At 47.3% G+C, this 25,508-nt stretch overlaps 1 protein-coding gene and 1 pseudogene across 1 annotated transcript; one reads left to right on the top strand and one right to left on the bottom strand.

Annotated features, from left to right (window-relative positions):
• Window positions 1-6,718: 6,718 nt before the first annotated feature.
• On the bottom strand, window positions 6,719-19,009 carry MED17 (mediator complex subunit 17). Its single transcript, XM_078876211.1, has 12 exons — window positions 18,584-19,009; window positions 16,883-17,049; window positions 16,239-16,449; window positions 15,112-15,248; window positions 13,143-13,227; window positions 12,319-12,471; window positions 11,274-11,410; window positions 10,562-10,749; window positions 9,963-10,100; window positions 8,999-9,116; window positions 7,788-7,947; window positions 6,719-7,348 (listed from the first exon to the last, which is right to left on the bottom strand). The coding sequence occupies exons 1-12, from the start codon at window positions 18,813-18,815 to the stop codon at window positions 7,143-7,145; spliced, it is 1,932 nt and encodes a 643-aa protein (XP_078732337.1). The 5' UTR covers window positions 18,816-19,009; the 3' UTR covers window positions 6,719-7,142.
• Window positions 19,010-22,540: 3,531 nt separating this feature from the next.
• Window positions 22,541-22,630, top strand: LOC144947130 (U2 spliceosomal RNA; annotated as a pseudogene).
• The last annotated feature ends 2,878 nt before the right edge of the window (window positions 22,631-25,508 follow it).

The raw sequence follows: 25,508 nt of genomic DNA, 5'->3' as shown, positions 1-25,508 counted from the left end.
GAAGCTAACCAACACGGAATAAGGCATCTTGCTTGTTAACTTAAACGTATCCCTAGAGATATTACAACACGTCTGTTTTATGGGACAATTTAAAAGAGTTTGGATTGTAACATTTCAAAAAGTCTTTAAACCCAATGGGCGGAGTAGGTGGTCTGGTGGCTGAGAGATCCCAGACGCAGAGGCAGGGGCACTCAGATCCTGCGTTAGACTCCGGGCTGTAGCCACCTGTGATGACCACTGACTTCTCAAGCGTCGTTGGTTTATTTCATGGCCCAGTTACCAACTGCTACAAAATCCGAAAGATTACATTCGGTGCTGCACTTACATTGGCAAAATTCCAGCTCTGAGAATTAACTATTTGACTATTTTTTTTATTTTACCGGGTAAGGCCCACTGAGCTATGTAGCTCTTTTTCAGAAGCGGTCTGGCCACAAATGATAGCTCAACGAAACGGCTGATTCTAAATGTGGAGGGAAAAACTGGAGGACCCTGAGAAAAATCCACGCGACCACGGGATAACACGCACACTCCAAATATACTGCAGCAGGCGTCAGGATCAGGATCGATCCCACGACCTCCTGTAGACCAGGCGAGGTAGTTGATATCTTCTAGCCAGCGTGACAATGATGAGAGAGAGACACGCAAACTCCAAATATACAGCAGCAGGCGTCAGAATCAGGATCGAACCCACGACCTCCTGTAGACCAGGCGAGGTAGTTAACATCTCCTAGCCACCGTGATGATGAGAGACACGCAAACTCCAAATATACAGCAGGCGCCAGGATCAGGATCGAACTGACGACCTCCAGTATACCAGGCGAGGTAGTTAACATTTCGTAACCACCGTGATGATGAGAGAGAGAGACACGCAAACTACAAATATAGAGCAGCAGGCGTCAGGGTCGGGATCGAACCCACGACCTCCTGTATACCAGGCGAGGTAGTTAACATCTCCTAGCCACCGACCGTGATGATGATGAGAGAGAGAGAGACACGCAAACTACAAATATACAGCAGGCGTCAGGGCAGAGGTCGCAAACGGGTTTTGATTCCTTACCAGTACCCGTACCCAGCCGCACCAGGGTCGCAAACGGGTATCCGTACCCGTACCCGGCCGTACCCGTACCCTACCCGTACCCGGCCGGATACGAGTAGGGTACGGGTATCGGGTACCTGATTGCGACCTCTGGGATGAAGCCATGTTGCAGGCGCGGGTGGGTTGATTCTAGGAACTTGAATTGTGAGAAGAGACAAGACGTTGGGAAATGAGTGACAAACGGTTACTCACCAGTGACTCACGGTCTACCCGTACCCGTACCCGGCCGCATCAGGGTCACAAACGGGTACCCGTACCCGGCCGGGTACGGGTAGCCGGGTATCGGGTAGGGTACGGGTATCGGGTACCCGGTTGTGACCTCTGCATCAGGGTCGGGATCGAATCCACGACCTCCTGTAGACCAGGCGAGGTAGTTAACATCTCCTAACCACCGTGGCGCCTTTTATAATATCAGTTCGCCTGTCAGACGACGTGGCAAGATTGGCGTCCAAGAGCGCCGTTCCTCTCTCGACGAGAAAAAAATCGTGAAGTGATAGGAAAGTTCTTCTTGGTTCTTTCGGTAAAGTCACGTAGAAGGTGAAGACCAGGTCTGTCGGGGAGACAACGCTGTCTCCCCGACAGACCTGGTCTTCACCTGAGGACGGCTGCTTGCGTTGTGGCCGAAACGTCGTGAGAATTATTTTATTATGTTTTATTTGTATTATTTTAGTACTTCCCTTCTACGTGACTTTACCGAAAGAACCAAGAAGACGAATCCCTGCAGTCACGAAAGCTTTAAATTGATAGGAAAGTGTTGCTCATGATCACCTTTTTGACACATCGTGTATTCTCGCTCTGCTGTCGCCTATAAATGACGATGCCTATTTTAGGTGAAGTCGGTGGAAATGGGTGCGGCGAATACATGAATTGGCACACGGAAAATATTAGGCGTTTTTTATTACAGTCCAGTACCGTATCAAAATTGAATGCGTTCTGACGCCAAGAAAACACAATGAGTGCTGAATATGTTGACAACGTCCAACTTGAAAAAACCCCATTACTATTGTTTATATAAGGTCTGGCTTTATTACGATTAAAATTTACATGAGTTAGGGCTCGGTGGCTCGGTGCTAGAGCGGAGCGGCTCTCCAATCGGACGGTTCGGAGTTCAACTCCTTGGTTGCCTCGGCTCATCATCCCTTCGGGGGGTGGTCGATACAATGAGTACCACTCTGTGGGGAAGTTTCACGTTTGCAAGTTTATTTTCAATCGGGCAAGAATGCAAGAGACCAGGATTAATATAATAATAGGGGTTTCCCCTTTTTTCTGGCAACAAAACTGAAACCTTTTTACAAGGATTCATGTCTGCATTAACCACAATACTTGCAGTCAAATACAAGCTAAAAACACTCTGATTACACTGGTCAACACACTTTTTCTGGCACAAGGTATTCCGACGGTTTTAAGGTAATTTTGGGGTGCTGATTCCAAATCTGGCATCAGTTTTTGTCTATCACATCAGGGATATCAAATATTGCATTTTCAATAAAAACTGCAGAAGAAAAATGTTAAATAAATGTGGATATCTACATAAAATGATATTATAAACACACTATCCTAAAAATACAGCACCATATTTTAACACTAAAGCAGTCACTGACTCGCAACAACTTGCAATCATAAGTGACAGAGTTGATTTCGGGTAAAATCAATGAAAATGGGATATGCCGATAGCATAAAAATGAGATGTGATAGATCAAATTTGAGATCAGATTTGGAATCAGCACCCTGAAATTAGTCTAAAACAGCTGCAAAAGTCCAGGCCAGAATTTGTATGGGTCGGGATGAGTCACCGTGTAGTACTACACAGTACTATATAGTATTGTATAGTACTGTGTAGTACTACATAATACTGTGTAGTACTGTGTAGTACTATATAGTACTGTGTAGTACTACACAGTACTATATAGTACTGTAAAGTACTGTATAGCATTGTGTAGTACTGTGTAGTACTACATAGTACTGTGTAGTACTGTGTAGTACTATATAGTACTGTGTAGTACTACACAGTACTACACAGTACTATACAGTACTATGTAGTACTACACAGTACTATATAGTACTATATAGTACTGTGTAGTACTACTGTGTAGTACTATATAGTACTGTGAGAATTATTTTATTTTATTATGTTTTATTTTTATTATTTTATTACTTCCCTTCTACGTGACTTTACCGTGTCATTTGTTGCGTTCAATCGACTTTAGAAAGCCCTTCCTATGAACACGTCTATAAAACACTCCTGCCATTGTCAATCCACCAGAGGACGACAGCCTCCCAACACTGTCGGTCATGGGGTTTTTTTCCCCGTCACCATACTTCACCACTTGCCGCCACTGTGGGATCTGTGGCCGGGAATGGAACGGGGCTCCCCGGTTCGACGCGCAGCGAGTGCGCTAACCATTGCGCCACCACTCCACGCCAAAACAGCACACCGACTCGAGCAAAAAATAAACATTTCAATGGAAGCCACTGAAATAAACCACGCACAGCACATGGGCATTGCAAGCACAGATAATATAGTAACGTGAAAAAACGGACTTCTAACAAATTAAACACAATTATCTTTTCGCCCGCCTTGGGAGCGGACTGAATGCTCGTGATCCGTTTAATCGCCGTATTGACTTCCACGCTTAATCTGTTGCACCCTGTATACCAGGCGAGGCAGTTAACATCTCCTAACCACCGTGATGATGAGAGAGAGACACGCAAACGACATATATACAGCAAGCGCCAGGATCAGGATCGAACCCATGACCTCCTGTAGACCAGAAGAGGTAGTTAACATCTCCTAGCCACGCGTGTTTGTCCACACGTGGGAAGGCGGCTGTGAGATTCACGCAAGGAGCGAGATGTGGTGGGGGGGCAGGGCCGGATTAACATTTTTCGGCCCCTGGGCTCCAGGTACTGTGCCCCCCCCCCCTCCCAGTAATATTTTCTAAAAAAAACCAAAGTTAAAGAAATAAAATACGTTTTTACGAGGCTAACAACAACAAAAAATTCAGCACAAATGAAATAACTTTTCACTTCATCTCTGGCCTGCAGCCCCTAAAGCCCCCACGCCTTAATCCTGCCCTGTGGGGGGTGTGGGGGGGTGTGGGGGGGTGTGGGGGGGTGTGGGGGGGCCCATCTGTTGCTGCAACTCTCTCGCGCCTTTGTTTGCTGCATCAGCGCAACCCAAGGAAGTCGCGCGATAACGCGGCAGGGGTCACGGGGTCGTTATCAGAAGTCCCCACCACCACCTCCTCAAGGCCTCTTGCCCAAGAGCCCCTTTGCCCAGGTCTCGCGGACGCGCACGTTTTATTCACGCGGCCACCATCAATCGCCTTTGCACTCGCCCCATCGGTCTTGGGGGTCGTCCATAAATGACGTCATGCGATTTTAGAGGATTTTTGACCCCCCCCCCTCGTCACACGGCGTCACAAAAAGTCAGACCCCGCCTCAAATATGACGTCACAAAGCTCTGTTCCCCCCCCACCAAAACCATATTTCCATTTTGAAAATAAAACATGCTTCAAATCGCTTTAAACTATTGTCATTGTAGTGCGTATCTAACGTGGCGCTGCACTTTGATGTTGTAGGAGTGTTATAAAAATTAGTGTTGTTATAACAATTCTATATTTATTTAAAGTTGCGCATTTTGATGTGACGTCACATTTCTCACCCCCCCCCTCCTCGTCACAAATGTCTGACCCCCCCCCCCCCCAGGCGCGTGACGTCATTTATGGACGGCCCCTTGGGAGTTTTCACATTTCGGTTTTTGGTTCGAACGCGCAACGCTGCGTGCTGTGCTTGAACTTCTTTTGCACGGTACGTAGACAACCGCTCTAACCAGAGATGCGGGGGGGGGGGGCGTCAACACAAAAAATCAGTTCTAAAGACGTGAGTTGTCTATTTAAATTTAAAAGTCCATCATCGGCTAGTGGATTCCTAATATCGTAAGAACGTTCTGAAAGCGCGCAATGTAGTGACCATCTTTGTCGATGTTTATGCGCAGGCCCAGATGCTATTGCTTCCTAATGGGGTTCCAACATAATCAGCGGGCAAGTGAGATTTTTTTTATGGTATACATTTAATATAAGTAATGAATACTTCTGGATGTATATTTCATTGAGGGTACATTTATAATCCTACAGGAAACCTTTAAGTCCGGTAGCTCAGCGGTAAAGTGAGCTCCTCGAAATCAGCAGGATGTGAGTTTAAATCCTGGTTGGGGGGGTTGAGGGAGCCAATCATCCCTTCGTGGTTGATAAAAATGAGTACTGTACCACTGTGTGAAGGTCCAGAGTAGTTGTGCTGCAGACTTTTCCCTGCCATATGGATTCAAAATTACCACCAGTCTCAGGGCTGTATTAGCACGACCTCGATGTTAATTTGAGCAGGAAATTACTGGAGACGTTTAAATTTGGAACATCGCTCGCAAAAGTTATTTCTGACTTGGTGCTCTTGGTAGGACATCTATTTGAAATGTTTAAGCAGGTGCCCCACTGACTCCACATTGTTTCCAAACAGAAATAATATCGACCATGAAGCCCTCGGCCCGAAAGATTTCAGCGAAACTTCACAGAGCGGTGTCACCCAGTGACAATGAACACACACGTATCGACATCAGATGTGTACGCACGTACGTATTTGGCACCAGGCTGCGGTGCCAGGTCTGTCATCATAACCTTCCCTAGCACCACCTGTCCCAGCGGGGGTCACGTCTTGCCATGTGGGCGGTTGCAGTTGGCGGCTGATTACCGCGACCAAAATATGGATTTCCTCTTCCTCCCTTTGCGGGTGTGGCCAGGAAATCCAGGGTCAGGACCGACTCAATCCAGCCTCCACCACCCCCAGAGCGCTTCATCCAAGGATGAGATTAAAACTTACCCCCAAATGACTCAATGGGAATTATACTTGGCTTTCATCTCCTCCCCCCCACCCCCACGCTGGCAGACTCACGCCTCAAGATCACTTGCGAATGAGACTATCCTGGCGTCTTACGTTCTCACGCGGTTGCACAGCTGTTGATGTTCCGGTCCACCTCGATAACGGGAAGTCTGGTCACCTACAAAAGCATGCCCAGGATCACTTACTCCGTGCCAAGATTGCGGGAAAACGCTCTGCCATGGGGTGGTGGGATGCCTCTTCAAACAAGCGGAGTGCGTGTTCTCAAGCAAGCAGTGCCCCACCCTGTTCACGACGCTCCATGCAGTTGCTGCACAAGCGGCTGTAACCCAGCCAGCGTTGGGGAGGCGACATGGCCCAGCCACATGTCGGAGAGGTTTGCGGCTAGATTCCAGAAGGCCGGTTGCTACTGTATGGCCTAGTGAATGTTAAAGAACCATGATGTCATTGCAAGAAGTGTAGGCCATTGTATGCTGGCATTATGGTCTAAATTTGGAAAATTGCTCGCATTTATTGGTAAATACACAGCAATCCTCTCCCCCAAATGAAAACAAAACTTACCCGAGTCTTGAGGCTCTGAAGTTTTCTTGGATAAACTTGGATAAGTTTTCTTGGATAATTATAATTAAACAGGAGTGCCGTCCAAATCTCCTAGGCATTGGGAGGGTTGGTGCCTGGTAGGAAGGCGTAAAACATTCAGCCACACAGAATCGTGAGGTTTGAAGGCAGGCGTACAAACAGCAGAACTTTAATGGTGTGTACAGCACTCACGACATGGCAGGTTCAAAAATCACACAAACGAACAAAACGACTCCCCCCCCCCGTTCATTGTTCGCTTCTGTTGATCCAACTTCGCCAAATGTGCCGTCATTCACGTGAACGATGGAAAAAAAGAGTTCTTTTTTGGGCATTTCTTCACGTGAATCATCGAGTTCAGTACACACAAGCGCTACATTTCCTTACTCATACCCCATGCCTTGCAATAAAAAAATAACAATGAAAATAGACTTGGCCTAATCATAAATACACATCTTTGCTTGCCCAGGGTAGAGGTGCGTCCCCCTGGTAGAAGAGAATGAACGTCAGCTCGTTTGGTCAAAAACAAACCCCACCACTCATCCAGCACCGCAGAAGCCACGGGGGGACCGCCCCCCCCTCAGCTGGGCATGAGTGCCGCCATGAGCAGCTCCATCTTGTTGACGAAATTGCGGCCTTCCACCTTGGCCCAGTTCACCTCCTTGTAGGGTCCGCCCAGGTGCAGCCACTTGGGGTCGCTGATGACATCGCTCTTGGGCATCTCCTTGGAGTGACTCCGTGGACACTGCACCACGACCCGCGTGCCCGTCTCTGGCCCATTCCTCACTGCGCCGCGGGAGTTCAAACAAGAGGGTGTCGGCAATGCACGTTGTTTATCTGGGGAAAGGCTCACGGCGATTTTTTTTTAAGTGGGGCCCCCTGCATTGGGAGTGTTTTGCTTCATGCGTGGGAAATAAGCTGGAGCACCTGGAGAAAACTCACCATGCACGAGGGAATAACACTCAAAAGATTAAGTTATGATCCCACTTTACATTACCGACATGGCCATTTCGGAACCCAGCCAGTTTTGGGTGGGGGAGGAGGGTGGTCACAAATGTGCACGATCCACCATTCCTTGGCCTTTCAAGAGACGGATTCAAGATGCGTTCCGACTGCAAATATGGTCACAGTGGCACAAAGACACCACGCCGACCGACGCCGTGGTAAACAACGCAAGGCGAGCGATGTGCAGCCGATTTGAAGAGCGGCGGTGGAGCAGACTCACCGGTGATGGAGTACTCTCCGTTGGGCGATGCCACGCTGATGGAGGAGGCGTTGCCGATGCTCTCGACGGGACCCAGCCCCACGTGGTTGCTGAAGCTCAGCACCATCCAGCCCATCACCTTGGCCAGCTGCTGCACCGCATGCACCTGGTGCTGCGACATCTGCAGATGGCAAAGCCGGGGCGGAGCCGACGAAGGGAATAAACGTCACTTAGCAAGGGTAGCTTTGCAGATGTGGCTGGGAGACTTGCTACTAGAGTGACAAGCCAGCACCGATCAATTATCTGGGATGTAATGCAGGCAACCCACCGGAACTGGACCCCGTTCTTACGTGGAATGAGTTGATGTTGTTCTCTGCAAAAGCCAGGTGGTTGTGCTTGCCTGTGATCGAGTGCATTTGATGTAAGAGTTGGCGGATGAAATATACGTGTCAAGCTCACTGGAATGTGAGAGGGGGCTAGGAAGGTAGTTTCTAAAGGTCTTTGTGAACCTGTTTGTATGGACCTTTTGAGTGTTATTCCCACGTGTAAAGGGGTTACATGCAGATACTCTGGTTTCACACCTATATGTAAAAAAAACCCTTACAGAAAATGGCTGTACATCCCAATGCATGAGCAAGTGAGATTTAGCAAGTCTTCTCGAGACAAACAAGTCAAGATAAATTTAACACGAAGGCTTTCGCGACTAATATCATCCATAATACAGGTTTTTTGGGTTAGATCGCGTAAATATATAAATGTGTCATTAAACCCGCTATCACCTGACCCAGCCAATTAGTAAGGTTTGTCACGTAAACAGAACAAACCTTACTAATTGGCTGTGTCAGGTGGTGGTGGGTTTAATGACACATTTATATATTTACGCGATCTAAGCCAAAACACCTCTATTATGAAATCAACATCAAGTTGTTATCGTGGCTAAAGCCATTGATGCCACTACCCTGCACCAGATACTGCAGCTGCTGCACAGTCGACACGCAGTGACCTCCAACATCTTCCCGGACAGCATCCCAACATCCGCTTTTACGTCTTCTGCTTGATAGTATCCCACAACCCGCTCTCCAAAATCTGCTCTTTGGTCCTCCCCTTGATAATATAAAAAAAATAACGTTGATATATCACGAAAAAGAACGTTAAAGAAGTGGCTGTCACACGCAAATAAGTTGTGGACGTCGAACGCAAGAGAGCAGTGTGGGACCTCCCCCAACCTGTACCTGTGAGATGAGGAAGTCCATGAGCTCCTGCTCCTGGTGGGAGAAGGTCATGACGCGACCATCGCGATGGACGACCTTCACCTGCTCCAGGCCGATGTTGAGCTGCAGTTGCAAGGTCCTGGGGGTACGGGCCGACATCGGTAGAATTCAGAGATAAGCACGGGCCTCGTGAGTTACGCGCTCGGTGTCGACCGCCGACCTCTCTGCGTGCGTAAGAACTGCGCTCGGTGAGATGGCTGAGTGGCTAACGCCGTGTCGGAGCAATGAACCGGCACTGCCGAGATCCTGGGTTTGAAGCCACCCACGATTAAAGTTGGTTACTAAGCGGAGTGAGCTGATGGTCTCAGGGCTGCCATCAAATGACCGCACGTATTTGGTTGTTTGCATTTTACTATTATTTAAGCAAAGTCACGTAGGTATAAAATAGAATAAATCACGATGTTTCGATTGCAACACAAGCGGCTGTCCTCAGGCAGAAACGTCGTGATTTATTTTATTTTTCTACCTATGTGACTTTACCGAAAGAACCAAAGAGTATGGATTCCTGCAGTCACGAAAGCTTCAAATCAGGTAAGTCCCATTGAGCTATATAGCTCTTTTTCAGAAGTGACCTGGCAAAAAAAAATTCAAGTTCAACGAAGTGTAAATTCGTAGCAGCCAAATACTCTAAACGCGTGATGTTCATTCTAAATGTGGAGGGAAAAAGCGGAGGACCCGGACAAAAATCCACGCAGCCACGGGGAGACCATGCAAACTCCAAATATATACGCATCAGCGTCTGGATGAATCCCACGACCTCCTATATACCAGGCGAGGTCGTAAACATCTCGCCACCGTGGCGCCCCTAAAAATATCAGTTTGCCTGTCATGCGACGAACATGATTACTCTTAGTGGGAAGAGACAAGACGTAATTTGTTTAATCTCAGAATTAGATTGCCCGCGCCGCACACAGAGCACACTCACTTGCAGATCTGCTCGTAGCCAAGCGAGGTGATGAGCACCTTGACGCTCGACTCGTACACGTCGTTGACATTAGACCAGTGCGCCTGGATCTGCGGGTCGTCCACCCTTGCCGCCAGCTTGTCGATCGTGGCCGCCGTCCTACACCGCGGACACACAAAAAAAAGACAAATGTCCCCCGTGTAGCCGTGCAGATGGTTTGGGCAAGTGCTGTGAGCGAACACCACCTATCAAGGCTGGCACAGCACGTCAGGCAGCACCACTCCCATCTGCTGTTGTCTCCCCAGTGCTGTTCTGGCTAAGTCGACCTAAGGGGAGGACAAGGACCGGTGTGGATAATCGCCCCTGGTTCGTGACTCACCGAGGCTTTTCTGGTGATATAAAGGGCATCATCATTATTTTTACCACCCATCCACACATTATCCAGACTCAGCCCTGCACAGCTGCTGAGATATGACAAGGGGAACATTCCGGGTGATTTGGTCACAGGCTCTCATGACCTGGTTACAAATCGCGATCGCCCTCCTTCTAAAATTATTTCCATCGTCGCCACCGTTACAAACGTGCCAACCTGCGGGTTGGGACGTCGTGACGTCGCTCACCTGCGCCGCAGGAAGATGTGTCTGGCCTGCTTGATGATCTTCTCCAGGAGACCCTCAGAGCTCTGCAGCGCCCCCAGCTCTGTCTTGTCGTAGGCCGAAGGCCCCGCCAGGCGCATCCGCTTGGTGAGGCCGAACTGCGCCGTTGACGGGTGCGGCATGGTTGCCACGTTCAGATTCTGCTTGTGGAACTGCGTTGGTGGGGATCGAGGGTGGGGGGGGTGGTTAGGGACATCATCAGGACACGTCCCCACCAGGCGTGGTGCTGGCCACCCACCACCTCGTGTGGCGTGCCGGCCTGCATAGGTGCTACTCGCTAACATCACTTGCCCCTACAGTCTGTTAGTAGGCTATATGGAGGGTCTTTGTTTATCAGAGATGCTTGCATAGCCAAGGTCGGGGTGCGACTCACTGCCTCGCATCCCTCGCCCGCCTCGCACCATGCTATCAGTCAATGATACAATACTTCAGGGTACAGTATACTGGCGAAAGGCCAAAAATAACCCCGCAAGAGAAAAATTGGTGTACAAAGAGGATGCCCGCAATGAGTCGAAACTGCGAATGGTAAACCCGCGATATCCAGGGGTCTCCCGTACATATATTTTTTAACAGGTGGTCCAGTTCACAAATACGTTGAATCACGACGCATGTAAGCGTTGCGTTTGTTGAGAGGGCATTAACACGGATACATCAAGCAAGCACAGGCCAACGGTACCTCTCTCATAAGCTGGTGAAGGTTGTGCTCCAGGACGTAGAGGTGGTCGTCTGCTTGTGCCGAGCGCTCGGGCGCCAGCTTCTGCGACTTCTTCTCCTCGCTCAGCAGGTGGCACAGCGAGATGGACAGCTGCAGCCCTGTGAAAAATGATGGAGTTCTTGTAAATGTAAAAAACTTACCTAAGAGGCGGCTAATGGGTCGTGGACAATGAGCCGGCTCTGCTGAGATCCTGAGTTCGAACCCACGATTCGGCTGCCCAACCGTGGATTAACCAGGTTATCAAGCGTAGTTTCAGTTGGTCACGGCACAAAATAAACTTCGTCAGCATGTAGTAATATTAATAGTAATTATCATTTATTTATCCAGAAAAGCACACTGGGTCTGAAGACTTTTTCAGGGTGATCCTGGCATTGGGATGTTTGGCCGATGATAATTAAATAGCATTTTTGTTTACATATGGGAGGAAACCAGAAGTCGCAGAGTAAATCCATGCAGAATAGTGGAGATCATACACACTCCACAGTCAGCAATCAAACCCAGGTCCTCCCTGCTGCGAGGTATACGTGTTACCACTGTGCCACCCTCCCGTCCCCAATTATCTGCCTTTTGAATTGGTGTTAATAACTAAATAAGTAATATTTAAAAGTACTTTTTTTTTAAACACGCTTTAATAAAATGTACCCCACTTGTAATGGCAGAACTGCACGACTCCAGGAAGTGGCTGCAAAGCTCGCCATAACGTAAGGGACCGTGGTGATTTACAGCCAACGTCAGTTGAGCGTGGACAATTAGACCCAAGCCAAAACATAACATGTAAAAAAGATCGTTTAAAAATATTTGCATTTTATTTTTTCTGATAGAATATAGCCATGTCGTCAGTATGACATAAGTATTCCAAGTCTGCAGGCGATACCACATTGGGAAGTGGGTTAAAAGTGAGTTACAAGATTTGAGGATACAACAACAACAGACAGAGTGAGTTACATAAAAGCGCGTAAAAAAAACAGCACAAGTCATGCACGCATCTAACGCTGTGCAATGGCACCTGGGAAGAGCTGCGAGATGATCTGGTTCTTCACAACGATGGGCGGCATCTGGAACTTAATCTGCACGGCCTCTCGGGACAGCTGAGCGAAGATCTCTTTGCAGAAGAGCACGTTCTGGGCGGCCTCCAGCTTCGCCTGCCAGTGTGGCGCCCCTGCACAAAAACCGCGGCGTGTGAACACAAACCCGCGGGTAAACTCCAACGGTCTGCGTCGTCACGTGACCGCGCGCCGCTGGCGTGCGTGCCGCTGGCGTGCGTGCCGCTGGCGTGCGTGCCGCTGGCGTGCGTGCCGCTGGCGTGCGTGCCGCTGGGGTGCGTGCCACTGGGTGCGTGCCACTGGTGTGCGTGCCACTGGTGTGCGTGCCGCTGGTGTGCGTGCCGCTGGTGTGCGTGCCGCTGGTGTGCGTGCCGCTGGTGTGCGTGCCGCTGGGTGCGTGCCACTGGCGTGCGTGCCACTGGCGTGCGTGCCACTGGCGTGCGTGCCGCTGGCGTGCGTGCCGCTGGTGTGCGTGCCACTGGTGTGCGTGCCACTGGGTGCGTGCCACTGGTGTGCGTGCCACTGGTGTGCGTGCCACTGGTGTGCGTGCCACTGGGTGCGTGCCACTGGCGTGCGTGCCACTGGCGTGCGTGCCGCTGGCGTGCGTGCCACTGGTGTGCGTGCCACTGGGTGCGTGCCACTGGTGTGCGTGCCACTGGTGTGCGTGCCACTGGGTGCGTGCCACTGGTGTGCGTGCCGCTGGCGTGTGTGCCGTTGGCGTGTGTGCCGCTGGTGTGCGCGCCACTGGTGTGCGTGCCATGCACGCGTCCCCGCGCGCGACTCCCACCTTGCCGTGGTTTCCTGGCTGGACAGCTGAAGAGGTTCACTGTGCCCAGGTCTCCAATATCTGTCGACTGCTTTTGGATGGACACCTGTAGATTCAATCACCGTGAAAACATTAGATCGATTGCTATGAATTCGCTTCTGTGACCCTGAACCCTCCTGCACCTAGCTCTTCCAAACCTCCACTACCAGCTTTGATAAATTGCCATGATTCATGCTTGAACTTTAAATGGGGATCAAGAATCAATTCTCTCGTTTCACGTTTGCGACCTCGTTTGTATTTTTCCTGTCTCATTTATAACGTGTCGTTTGCGTCTTTATCCTTAATGTTTCAGTAGACTAATTTGCACAAATGATATGGAACTGATTATATTATCAAATGATCGTTATGGTGGTACCCCAGGGTACCAAATAATACAAAATGGCCGAGACAATTAAATATTTTATTTTTGGGACACTTTTTTTTCCAGAGGTGTACTTAACTCTGTGTCTGGGGTACCCATAAATCCGAAACTCTAAACGCTCGTACGCACCATAGTGCATCGTGTACAGCTCGTCGAGATGAGTCGATTGCCGCATCGCCGACCATCAACAGACTAACAGTGACTGCATCACGGACATTATGCAAGAGCTGGTGTACTATAGTACCCCGGGGTACCACCATAAGGTTCAAATGTACAATTTAATTAATCGTGAGCATAACAATAATTATTTTTACATGGTTTCTTTCTCTCAATTATAAACTAAACTTTTTTAATTTTACCAGGTAATTCCCACTGAGCTATCTAGCTCTTTTTCAGAAGCGACCTGGCCGCAAACGGTAGCTCAACGAAGTGGTTTATCATCACGTGGATATTTCTAGCAGCCAAATCAGAATCCGAATCAGAAACTTTATTTATCCTGGAAAAATCCAATGAGCTATGAAGCTCTTTGTCAGAGATGTCCCAATTTTGTGACCGGCAACATCAAATGAAATGTCCAATTCCGAACTCTCGCACGGTACATCACTCCGTATTATAAAATTATCCCTGGAAGAAGATGTCAAAGAACTACCTGTGAAGTCTCTGCAAACAACCACCAATCCACAAAAGAGAGAAGCACTTTTCCGCGCCAAGCATAATGTTTGTCACATGACCGTCGAACCAATATTTTAAAATTCTCGCCACTGTAATACAGCCAAAGTGTGAGGCTAAAATTACTGTTGTGGTTTATATTGTACAGTCAACAGAGATTAGGCTGTGATCATAAACTCACTGCTTTGATATCCCAGGACCTCAGTGGTAGCAGCTCGGCAATAATAATAACACTGGTCAACAAAAAAAAATTCTGGCCTGGACTTTTGCAGCTGTTTTAGACTAATTTCAGGGTGCTGATTCCAAATCTGATCTCAGATTTGCTCTATCACATCTCATTTTTATGCTATCGGTATACCCCATTTTCATTGATTTTACCCAAAATTAACTCTGTCACTTATGATTGAAAGTTGTTGCGAGTCAGTGACTGCTTTAGTGTTAAAATATGGTGCTGTATGTTTAGGATAGTGTGTTTATAATGTAATTTTATGTAGATATCCACATTTATTTAATATTTTTCTTCTGCAGTTTTAATTTAAAATGCAATATTTGATATCTCAAAAATCTGATGTGATAGACAAAAACTGATGCCAGATTTGGAATCAGCACCCCAAAATTACCTTAGAACCGTTGGAATACCTTATGCCAGAAAAAGTGTGTTGACCAGTGTAATCAATGAACCGATGGAGAAATATCATGATTATAACCGTCGTCATCAACGTCACGTCTACCTTTGATACTCAGTCAGTTCAGTCTTTCAAAAGAGGCTATCCTGGGGTCTATTGAGCTCTCACCTGGTCAAACAAAATACATTTTAACCCCTCGAGAGACCCTCTATTTGGTTGACAGTTTTTACCAAATCCTAAATATGTGAGAGGCTCGTGTTAAGCTTCTCCTTGCCTTGATATACGCAGTTCCTTCCAGGTCACTTGGCACCAAGACATCAAGGGGACAGTAGTCATCCGGGATCTTCTTGTCCGGGTCAATGTCTGTGTTCTTGAGCACCTCAAATGTGCCCTGGTGCGGGTAGAGGGACCCTGCACGGCGCAACAACAGAGGCACCACAAGCATCGACAGTCAAACAGAGAGTCTTTCCATAAAACATTTGAAGCTGGGTACCAACCAGAAATAATGATACCGAACTTAAATCTGCATTAAACTTAATTTGGAGCTTTCGTGACTGCAGGAATTACTCTTTGGTTATTTCGGTAAAGTCACGTATAAAGATAAAATAATAAATTAAATACTAGCATACGACGTTTCGATTGCAACACAAGCAATCATCTTCAGGTATAAATGAAATAGAAACACAATCTAGTATACTTAGAAATGTAATGTAATACAACAGAGAGTCAGATAACATAACAGTCAACACCCTACCTGGTTGATTACGTTCTTCCTGAGAATCCTAAGCTTTAGCATTCTCAGGAAGAACGTAATCTGTTGTAATACATTACATTTCTAAGTTTACTAGATTTGTGTTTCTATTAAATCTGCATTGTTTGTGTTTCTGTGTATTTTGCAGGTTGCTGTGTACAGTGCCTGGAGATGCTCAACCAAAATAAATCTCGATTTAAAGCTTTCGTGACTGCAGGGATTCATCTTCTTGGTTCTTTCGGTAAAGTCACGTAGAAGGGAAGTAATAAAATAATAAAAAGAAAACATAATAAAATAATTCTCACGACGTTTCGGCCACAACGCAAGCAGCCGTCCTCAGGTGAAGAACAGGTCTGTCGGAAAGACAGCGTCTGAATGAACACCACCAGGCTTGGCAGCGTATATTTAAGCTGGGTTGGAGGGGGAAGAGCGCCTTGACAAAATAATTTGCATATCAAGAGGAATTCACCTGAGGACGGCTGCTTGCTTTGTGGCCGAAACGTCGTGAGAATTATTTTATTATGTTTTATTTTTATTATTTTATTACTTCCCTTCTACGTGACTTTACCGAAAGAACCAAGAAGACAAAAATAAATCGTTATTATTATTATTATCAAAATGCCCGCAACTCACGGATGAGAACTCCTCACCGGCGCTGCGGTAGCTGAGGTCCCCGAGGATCTTGTCGCGAACCTTGCGCAGCTTCCAGTGCTGACGCAGCTTGAGCAGCTCCGCGTTGAAGTCGCGCTGCCGCTTCTGCTCCTGGCTCTCGGCCACCGATCGGCTCAGCCTCTCGGCGCCACGCAGGAGGATTTGCGCCGCGCCGGCCAACGTCTTCTTCTTAGCCACGAATTGGAGCAACTGCCCATCGGGAGATGCGTAACGGTTCAACGGAGTATCCTCTCCGACAGTGATTCAGCAATTACTTTACTCTCGCGTTCAGTAACAGACAGCAAGTGTTCAGGAAACTAATGGCAACATCAAAACTTCAGAGAAAGCCTTGGAAGTGGGTTTGTCAAACTATTTGAACATTTTAAGCATTATCTCTTCATGTGCATGGACTGACATTTCCCCGCATCGTATAGTTTCATCCCACAAGTAAAACAATCTCCAAAAATAAAACGGCCAAAGAACTCAATGCAGGACCCTCCTGAAGAAATTTTGAGACTCACAGTGGATATATTCTGGGTAACTAAATCTCACGCACGGCATTGTAGCACCCTTAGTTATCTCCCTCTCTACCCTCCCTGTGCTCCTGCGATTGCCGTGTTGGGGTCGAGAGCATCAACCGCACCTGACGAGAGGGCAGCACTTCCAGTGACACGGGGTCGAGGGTCATGTACTTCTTCTCTCGCACCACGTTGAGCACGTCATAGAGCACGCTGATCTCGGTGAGGGCACTTCGCAGCTGATTCCTCACAGAGTCCCAGGGCCACAGCGAAGGCTGGAACTTGGCCACGCCTGGATGACAGCACCAGCAGAGCGGTGGGGAGAAGGGCAGACGAAAAATAGCCGGCAATTAAACCTCGTGTCTCATTCGCAGCAGCGCCGAGTTTGTAGCAATTAATTGTATCAAAGGGAACACGGTTTCATAAGATATTACCAGTCTGCTCCCGAGTCATTATAGATCCTGTGTGGTACTTACAGCGCACACTGCAATCGTCCCCTGGGAATTATGCTGCCTTCATAGGAGTAGCATCATCAAATCGATGACGGTGGTTACTTTTTTCTTGCGATGTGCTCACCTTTCCGATATTTTGAACTCCTTTGGTGTTTCGATTTAAAGCTTTCGTGACTGCAGGGATTCATCTTCTTGGTTCTTTCGGTAAAGTCATGTAGAAGGGAAATAATAAAATAATAAAAATAAAACATAATAAAATACAATTCTCACGACGTTTCGGCCACAACGCAAGCAGCCGTCCTCAGGTGAAGAACAGGGCTGTCGGAAAGATAGCGTCTGAATATAATGTTTTATTTTTATTACTTTATTATTTCCCTTCTACGTGACTTTACCGGAAGAACCAAGAAGATGAATCCTTTGGTGTGTTGTATTATTTGTTTTGCAACGTCGTCACCCGCCCCGACTGGACATACGTGAAAAAGAGCTTTATAGCTCATCGAATTCCTCCTGCAGTATAAATAAATATTCTCACTCAACTTCTGCCATTGAAATATATAATTTTCACCAATAGCCGAGGGCTGGAACAGGGCGTAAGAACATTCTCATTCTAACGGGAAACCACTTCAACCTTTTGAAACGTTACAAACTTCGCCGCAGTACTGAAACTTAAGAGTGCATTACGACCACAACAAAATGAGTCTTGCAGTGTGAAGCTCAGCAATTATTGTTTAATGAATTCGCGTGGTGAGATCTTCAACAGTGGAGTTAACATGGCTGGTGTCAACGATGTGATTGTGTTTCTGTTGTCGATGATGGATAATCATTATAATGCCGCTGATGTTTATTGACCATGTATGCTGTTAATTTGTATTAGAATGATTACGTTTGTTTACCCAAGAAAGCCTAATTATCTCACGACTTATTATCAATCGTGCTTATGTTCATATCGCGTATAATGTCCGTTCCTGTTGACTGCTGTGGATTTGCTCTCCAACACAGCGGTGTGCTGTACCAATAACGAATTGGCACGTTCTGTTTACGTGACAAACCTTTACTAATTAGCTGTGTCTGGTGGTGGCGGGTTTAACGACACAACATTTATATATTCGCGATCTAACCCAAACCCCCCAACCCCTGTATTATGGATGATTGACTGCTGTTGACGGCTTTTGCCTGCATGCTGGTACAAACAATGATTGACGATAATAACACTGCTGGCAATGCTTCCCACAGCGCTATAACCCACCACAAACAAACCAACACATCAACAACAAAAACAACAATTTACGTGAGCGGCCACTCCCCCTAGTGCCTCGCCCGCTCCCGCCCGCGGCCTAGCGCTCAGGCTGCGGCTAAAAATCCAGGCGAGGGCACCTTCGTCCTGCTCCTCGGAGGCCGCCGCCGCCGCCGACCCCTCGGCGTCGTCTCCCTCGGCCTCGTCCTCCGAGTCGCTCTTGGAGAAGTCGATCTTGTGCGCCAACTTGGCCAGGTTCTCGGACATGGACAGCGGCTGCACGAACGTCTCCGTGCCATCAAGAGCGACCTCCTTGATCTGGTGCTCGCTGCCCGCCTCGATGCTGATCTTCACCGACGGGGCAGCCGCCATGGTGGCAAACGCCGCTCCCGATCAGCGAAGGCGGTTGGGAGCAATCGATTGTAATAATCGATGAGAGTAATCGATTCGCGTGTGCGAGGGCAAAGAGACCGACAGTAAAGACAGGGAATGAAGGGGAGGAGTGGTGGTGGTGGTGGGGGGCGTTCGTGACGCCTTCTGCCCGAGCCGCGGCTGACGGAGGCCGGCTGAACCACGCCCCCCTCGGGGTTGGCTCCAGAAACAGAAGTAATCGATTTCACTCGATTACGCGTAAAATCGATTACGTGTAAAATCGATTACACGTAATCAATTTTACACGTAATCTATTCGTCTTCTTAGGTTTTTTTCGGTAAAGTCACGTAGAAAGTAAAATAAAATAAAAACAAAAATAAAAATCACGACGTTTCGGAGGCAACACAAGTCTCCGTCATCAGGTGGGACCGTCACAGCCAGATTACTTGATACAGCTAATCTGGCTGTGACGGTCCCACCTGATGACGGAGACTTGTGTTGCCTCCGAAACGTCGTGATTTTTATTTTTGTTTTTATTTTATTTTACTTTCTACGTGACTTTAGCGAAAAAACCTAAGAAGATGATTCCTTGCAGTCACGAAAGCTTCAAATCTAGAAGTAATCTATTCGGTTTACGCGCAATCGATTACCTTGAGACATTGCCACAGAGATCGACGACTTCGTCACGAATCGATTAATCGATTAATTATGGGACATCAAGCGAACATCCCCGCGAGGTCAAACGCGCTCACGGCCTTGGCCAACTCGACGCGTCCGGAGGCCTGGGGGGACACGGCGGTGGGTGGCCGGTGTCTCTGTAGCGGTGGGCTGAGCAGGGGTCGGCATTCCACGTGGACGAACCGCGGTGGTTTTTAAATCCTTTATATTAAGTTCACTTGCTTGCGCGCTTACGACCGTGCACATCTTTCGGTCGTTTTTTAACCCACTTCCCGTGATCCAATCGTGCTGACATTTTGCACACAGACTCGTTGTGCGTGACAATTTATTTTCGTGAAAATTTTTTTCCAAAATTTTCCACTTTTTAGGAAAATTTGTTTTCATATTTAATTTAAAATACCAAATGTGATAAAAAATGAAACTCTTACTCAAGAAAAACAGAAATGAATAATAAAATCAAACCGATGCCACGCATATAAAGGATTTATAGTGAAAAACTTTGATTTTACGGGTTAATTTTTTTATTCTCTTCGTGGAGGGGAAACCCCCCGAGGGATGGGGTTCATTCGGGCACCGCCAAATTGGGTTAAGCGCTAACTTAATTTGGTGTTTGCAATGCGGTATTTGGTAGGAAATAGTGTCAAGTGGGAGGGTTACCAGCCCCTTGAGGCAAGGCCGTAATTATAATATATATTGGGGGGCACCCCCCCCCCAATAATCAAATGTGCTCATAATGTCCCCCCCCAATATATTGATGTAACAAATATTTAAAAAAAAATAGTAATGGCGATGCTATGTAAATAAAACCTTGGCCACAATATCTGGACTTGTCTTCACATAGCAATGCGTAGATTTATGTTCATAATGTAGGAGAAAAATGTGTTAAAAAAGTATATTTAATTAAGTAGAACGTGTTGTCTATCTATATATATAAAATCGCAAATCTGTCTGTCTGTCTGTGTGTGTGTCTGTGTGTCGCCGGACCATACGCAGTTTCATTGGACGGCGGTTGCCCCTGGCAACGGGTAGCGACGCATTCGCTGCCGGGTGGACGCCATTATTAATTCCCGTTAAAAATATGCGCACGCATTTGTGGTATAAACTCGATATACCCAGCGTTGCCCGGGGGGAAAATACATTTAAAATCTTATGAAAACTTTCAAACATTACATACCAATGAAAAAACAACTGTGTAATTACTTTTAAACCCGACACGCCAAGAATCGATTCTCTGAATCGCGCAAAGGAATCGAAGGTTGTAGATTCCTTTAGATTCCGACGATTCCCGTTTACTATAAGTTCGTTAAAGTCGATATAAACTGCTACGAACGGGAAATATCCGGCGTTGACCGGGGCAAAAAATGTAATTAAAAACTCCTGAAAAAATAAAATAACAATGAAAATGAAACTCTATCATTCAAAATGTAAACCCCCAACATGCCAGGAATCGATTCTTTGAATCGCACAAAGGACTAATCGAAGGTTGTAAATTACTTTACGATCGCGCTTCCTGTTTAATCTAAGTTGCTTATAGAGTTGATATAAACTGCTACGAATGGGAAATATCCGGCGTTGACTGGGGCAAAAATATAATGGTGAGGGCGGTTGTGAGTGGCGATTGTGAGTGGTGATTAGTGAGTGGTGAGGGGAGGTTGAGTGGTGAGGGTGAGTGGTGAGGGTGAGTGGTGAGGGTGAGTGTTGAGGGTGAATGGTGAGGGTGAGTGGTGAGTGGTGAGGGTGAGTGTTGAGGGTGAGTGGTGAGTGGTGATTGGTGAGGGTGTGATTGGTGAGGATGAGTGGTCAGGGAGAGTGGTGAGGGAGAGTGGTGAGGGTGAATGGTGAGGGTGAGTGGTGAGGGTGAGTGTTGAGGGTGAGTGGTGAGTGGTGATTGGTGAGCGTGTCATTGGTGAGGATGAGTGGTGAGGGAGAGTGGTGAGGGAGAGTGGTGAGGGTGAATGGTGAGGGTGAGTGGTGAGGGTGAGTGTTGAGGGTGAGTGGTGATTGGTGAGAGTGTGATTGGTGAGGATGAGTGGTGAGGGAGAGTGGTGAGGGAGAGTGGTCAGGGTGAATGGTGAGGGTGAGTGGTGAGGGTGAGTGTTGAGGGTGAGTGGTGAGTGGTGATTGGTGAGGGTGTGATTGGTGAGGATGAGTGGTGAGGGAGAGTGGTGAGGGAGAGTGGTGAGGGAGAGTGGTGAGGGAGAGTGGTGAGGGAGAGTGGTGAGGGTGTGATTGGTGAGGATGAGTGGTGAAGGAGAGTGGTGAGGGTGAATGGTGAGGGTGAGTGGTGAGGGTGTGTATATATGTAAGGTTATTAAGAAATATATTTTTCACCCGGGCAACGCCGGGTACTTATGCTAGTATTTATTTAAAGTTGCGCATTTTGATGCGACGTCACATTTCTCACCTCCCCCCTCGTCACACATCGTCACAAATGTCTGACCCCCCCCCCCCCAGGTACGTGACGTCATTCATGGACGGCCCCTTACGGACACGTCTCGTGTAAATTGGGCACATTTTGAAAAGTTAATGGAGCGATTGGGATCATGTTACTCTATGACTCTGCCTCAACACGCACACGTGTGCGCCATCACGTGGGGCATGGCGGTATGACCGAAAATGATTTGAGCCTCTGGCGGGATGCTAACAATTCGCTAAATTTATATACTGTACAAATAGCAGATATCTGAATTTGAATATATGATGTAAATCTGTTTCAAATTTTCACATCACGAGTGAGATTGTGTTCCACGTGAAATAGCCGTTTTGTATAAATTAAGGTACGACCCATAGCGTAAAGATAACCGACAACGTCACTCCCATAAGTCATTGCGCGGGATTCTAACAATGTGCTATCCTATATTTTTGATACAAACATACGATCTGTAACTTAAAGGTAATTCAATTTAAAGCTATAAACAATGTTCCATATTCTGTGTATAGCTGTGCTGCATGTGATTATAGCTGTTTTGTGATAATCATTGTATGTTCCCATAGCGTAGAGAGAGTTTATTTGTGTATGTGTACCCCACCACCGACAGCTTATAGTTATCGCTTCTCGGACTTTTGGCTGAGATCAAGTGTAGTATCTGTTCTTATAGAGAGCCACCCGGTCACGGGATCCATGATCAACACCCCCATGCGATCCTCGTCTGCTCCGGGCCCACGGGATGCGATAACGTGCATTTTCATGTGTTCTAGATTTGAAGCTCCGGGAATGGTGCACCTCCCCGCTTGGGGAGGGAAAATGTGAAACAAAGAGAGATTTAGTTTTTGCTGGACAGGCCAATAACGCCTTGAGGCCTCGTCAAGCTATCAATTCCATCCTTTTCTCCAGCCCGTGTAATTTCAATATACAGAACGATGGGATCATATTATTTGTTTCTTTCGGTTAAGTCACGTCTAAAGATAAAATAATAAATTAAATTAAATAATAGAATACGACGTTTCGATTGCAACACAAGCAATCATCATGTGTCCTCTCTTTAGATTGTTCACACTTAAATTCTAACTTAGCAATCTTTGAAATACGTAATCAACCAGGCTATGCGTTAATTGTGTGTTGACCGACCCTCTGTGTTGTATTACATTACATTTCGATATTTTACTAGGTTATTTAATTTTAGTGTGTCCTTCTCCTGATTTTCAGGCTTGCTTGCCGTGCCATCGCATTCGCAGCACCACGCATATCAATGAGTTGACCACTCATTGATATGCTAATTTTTTCTCTAACCCTCCTCCCTCTCTCTGCCTCCGCCCCCCCCCCTCTGTCTATTTAAGGCCACCACACAGAGACGATCACCCCTCTCTGTTACCTGTGTTGCTCTCGCTATGTATCTTGGTGATATCTGTCTGCTAATATGTCTGTCTATAGTTTTCTGGTTAGATTTTATGTCGCTATTTCATTATACATGATGATGATTGCTTGTGTTGCAATCGAAACGTCGTATTCTATTATTTAATTTAATTTATTATTTTATCTTTAGACGTGACTTAACCGAAAGAAACAAATAATAATTCCTGCAGTCACGAAAGTTCTAAAATTAAGATTGATGGGATCATAGATATTGACCCGAAATGTATGATTAACCCGATACATTTGTTATGTTTGTTTACTATATTCTGCCTGTCACCTGCAGCTTAAAAATTAATCGTAGCCGTGTATGTCAAAAAGCGACATTTTTGACAGCACCCCATACGTTGTAAAACAATATTTTTAGGTGGGGTGTTTAAAACATTTCTGGTGTCATTACGACCACATCTTCTCCAACTCAACAGATTTCAAACACAGAGTAGCCGGCAGCAGCCAGAGGCGACGCATGGAGCGGGCAGGAGTGACGACCCCAGCTCACGCCTCTTCTGCCCTCACCAAGACCGCTGTCAGCTGAAGTTGAGTGGAGCTGATGGCGCTGTGTGGACATGGAACGGGTGGTCTGTGCGTAGGGCCGTGGGCGTGAGTGAACTTCTGACTTGACGTCTTTATGCCTCTGGCTTTGTGGTCGTATTTCTCTGGGGCGTGTGGCACCATTCGAGGTGCTGGTCACCATCTCTCTCATTGTTTGCACTCACGGAATGTGTAATACAGATTTTAACACAGAATTAAGATGAAGTAAGGCATCGGAATACGATGGTCGTGTATGCACTCATTGAATGAAGTTTAATACTGGTAGGAACCTCCTGATTACATCAGCACACAGGGGATTATTGTGTCCGTCCATCGTGCAGGGAGGGGCTGGGTGGGGAGGGAGGGGCTGGGTGAGGAGGGTGGGGCTGGGTGGGGAGGGGAGGGTATGGAGGGGCTGGGTGGGGAGGGTGGGAGGGGCTGGGTGGGGAGGGTGGGGCTGGGTGGGGTGTGGGAGGGGTGGGGCTGGGTGGGGAGGGGCTGGTCACCCCGTGGTGCCCTTATAAAACTCAACGTTTAACCTACTCACGCCGGCTTGTGCCCGCCCTCACAGTCGGCCATATTTGCGGAATACACCACGCCGCCGTTGACCCTGGCCATTGACCGAGCAACCCAACTTTCCTACCAGCTCCCTCCGCAGGAATTGTTTCAAAAGATCGGACACTCAACAGTAAAGTTTTGATGAGGTAGGACATCAGAATACATTGAATCGCGGCTATGATAAAGTCGGTCATCAGTATAACATTCAAATAATGTTTTTACACAGCGACTTAACATAGCAATCTGATCAACTATATGAACAGATTCCTATAAAACATAAGTATAAATCTGGCATCAATGTTCTTTGTTGTTGTATGCTCATTGAAGTGCTGAATGCGATTAAAGATTAAATCTGACACTAATCAAGACGCCTGCCAAATCGACTTTGATCTGGCTCCGGATCGACTGAGCGGAATCGATACAATTAGCTTCGATCCTCGATCCACAAAGAGCAGCATCCATGGGGCACGACTCTAATCGGTGATTGTGCCCGAGTTGATCGAATTACAGCGCCCCTCGGTCAGCCCTGATCCAGCAGCCTCCCCCCCCGCATCACCACCATCACCTTCATCATCACCACCTCCATCACCACAATCACCCCCTCCATCATCACCACTACCACCTCCATCACCACCATCACCCCTCCATCATCACCATCATCACCACCATCATCATCACCACCTCCATCATCATCATCACCACCTCCATCATCATCATCACCATCATCACCACCACCATCATCATCACCATCATCATCACCACCACCACCTCCATCATCATCACCACCTCCATCATCATCACCACCTCCATCATCATCACCATCATCATCACCACCACGATCATCATCACCATCATCACCACCACCTCCATCACCACCTTCATCACCACCACCTCCATCATCATCACCATCACCACCTCCATCATCATCACCACCTCCATCATTATCACCACCACCACCTCCATCACCACCACCACCTCCATCACCACCACCACCTCCATCACCACCTCCATCACCACCACCACCTCCATCATCATCACCACCTCCATCATTATCACCACCACCACCTCCATCATCG

The sequence above is a fragment of the Lampetra fluviatilis genome, chromosome 43, assembly GCF_964198595.1.
Source record: "Lampetra fluviatilis chromosome 43, kcLamFluv1.1, whole genome shotgun sequence".
Taxonomy (NCBI): Eukaryota; Metazoa; Chordata; class Hyperoartia; order Petromyzontiformes; family Petromyzontidae; genus Lampetra; species Lampetra fluviatilis.
Note: the sequence above shows the minus strand (reverse complement) of the source record. Positions and strands in the feature narration are given on the sequence as shown.

Coding starts and splice junctions, on each gene's coding strand:
- MED17 (XM_078876211.1), bottom strand. CDS start 18,815: ATGGCGGCTGCCCCGTCGGTGAAGATCAGCATCGAGGCGGGCAGCGAG. Junction 15,249..16,238: donor CCTCAGCTACCGCAGCGCCG/GTGAGGAGTTCT, acceptor TGCGCCGTGCAG/GGTCCCTCTACCCGCACCAG. Junction 12,472..13,142: donor AGCCAGGAAACCACGGCAAG/GTGGGAGTCGCG, acceptor GTTTTTGTGCAG/GGGCGCCACACTGGCAGGCG.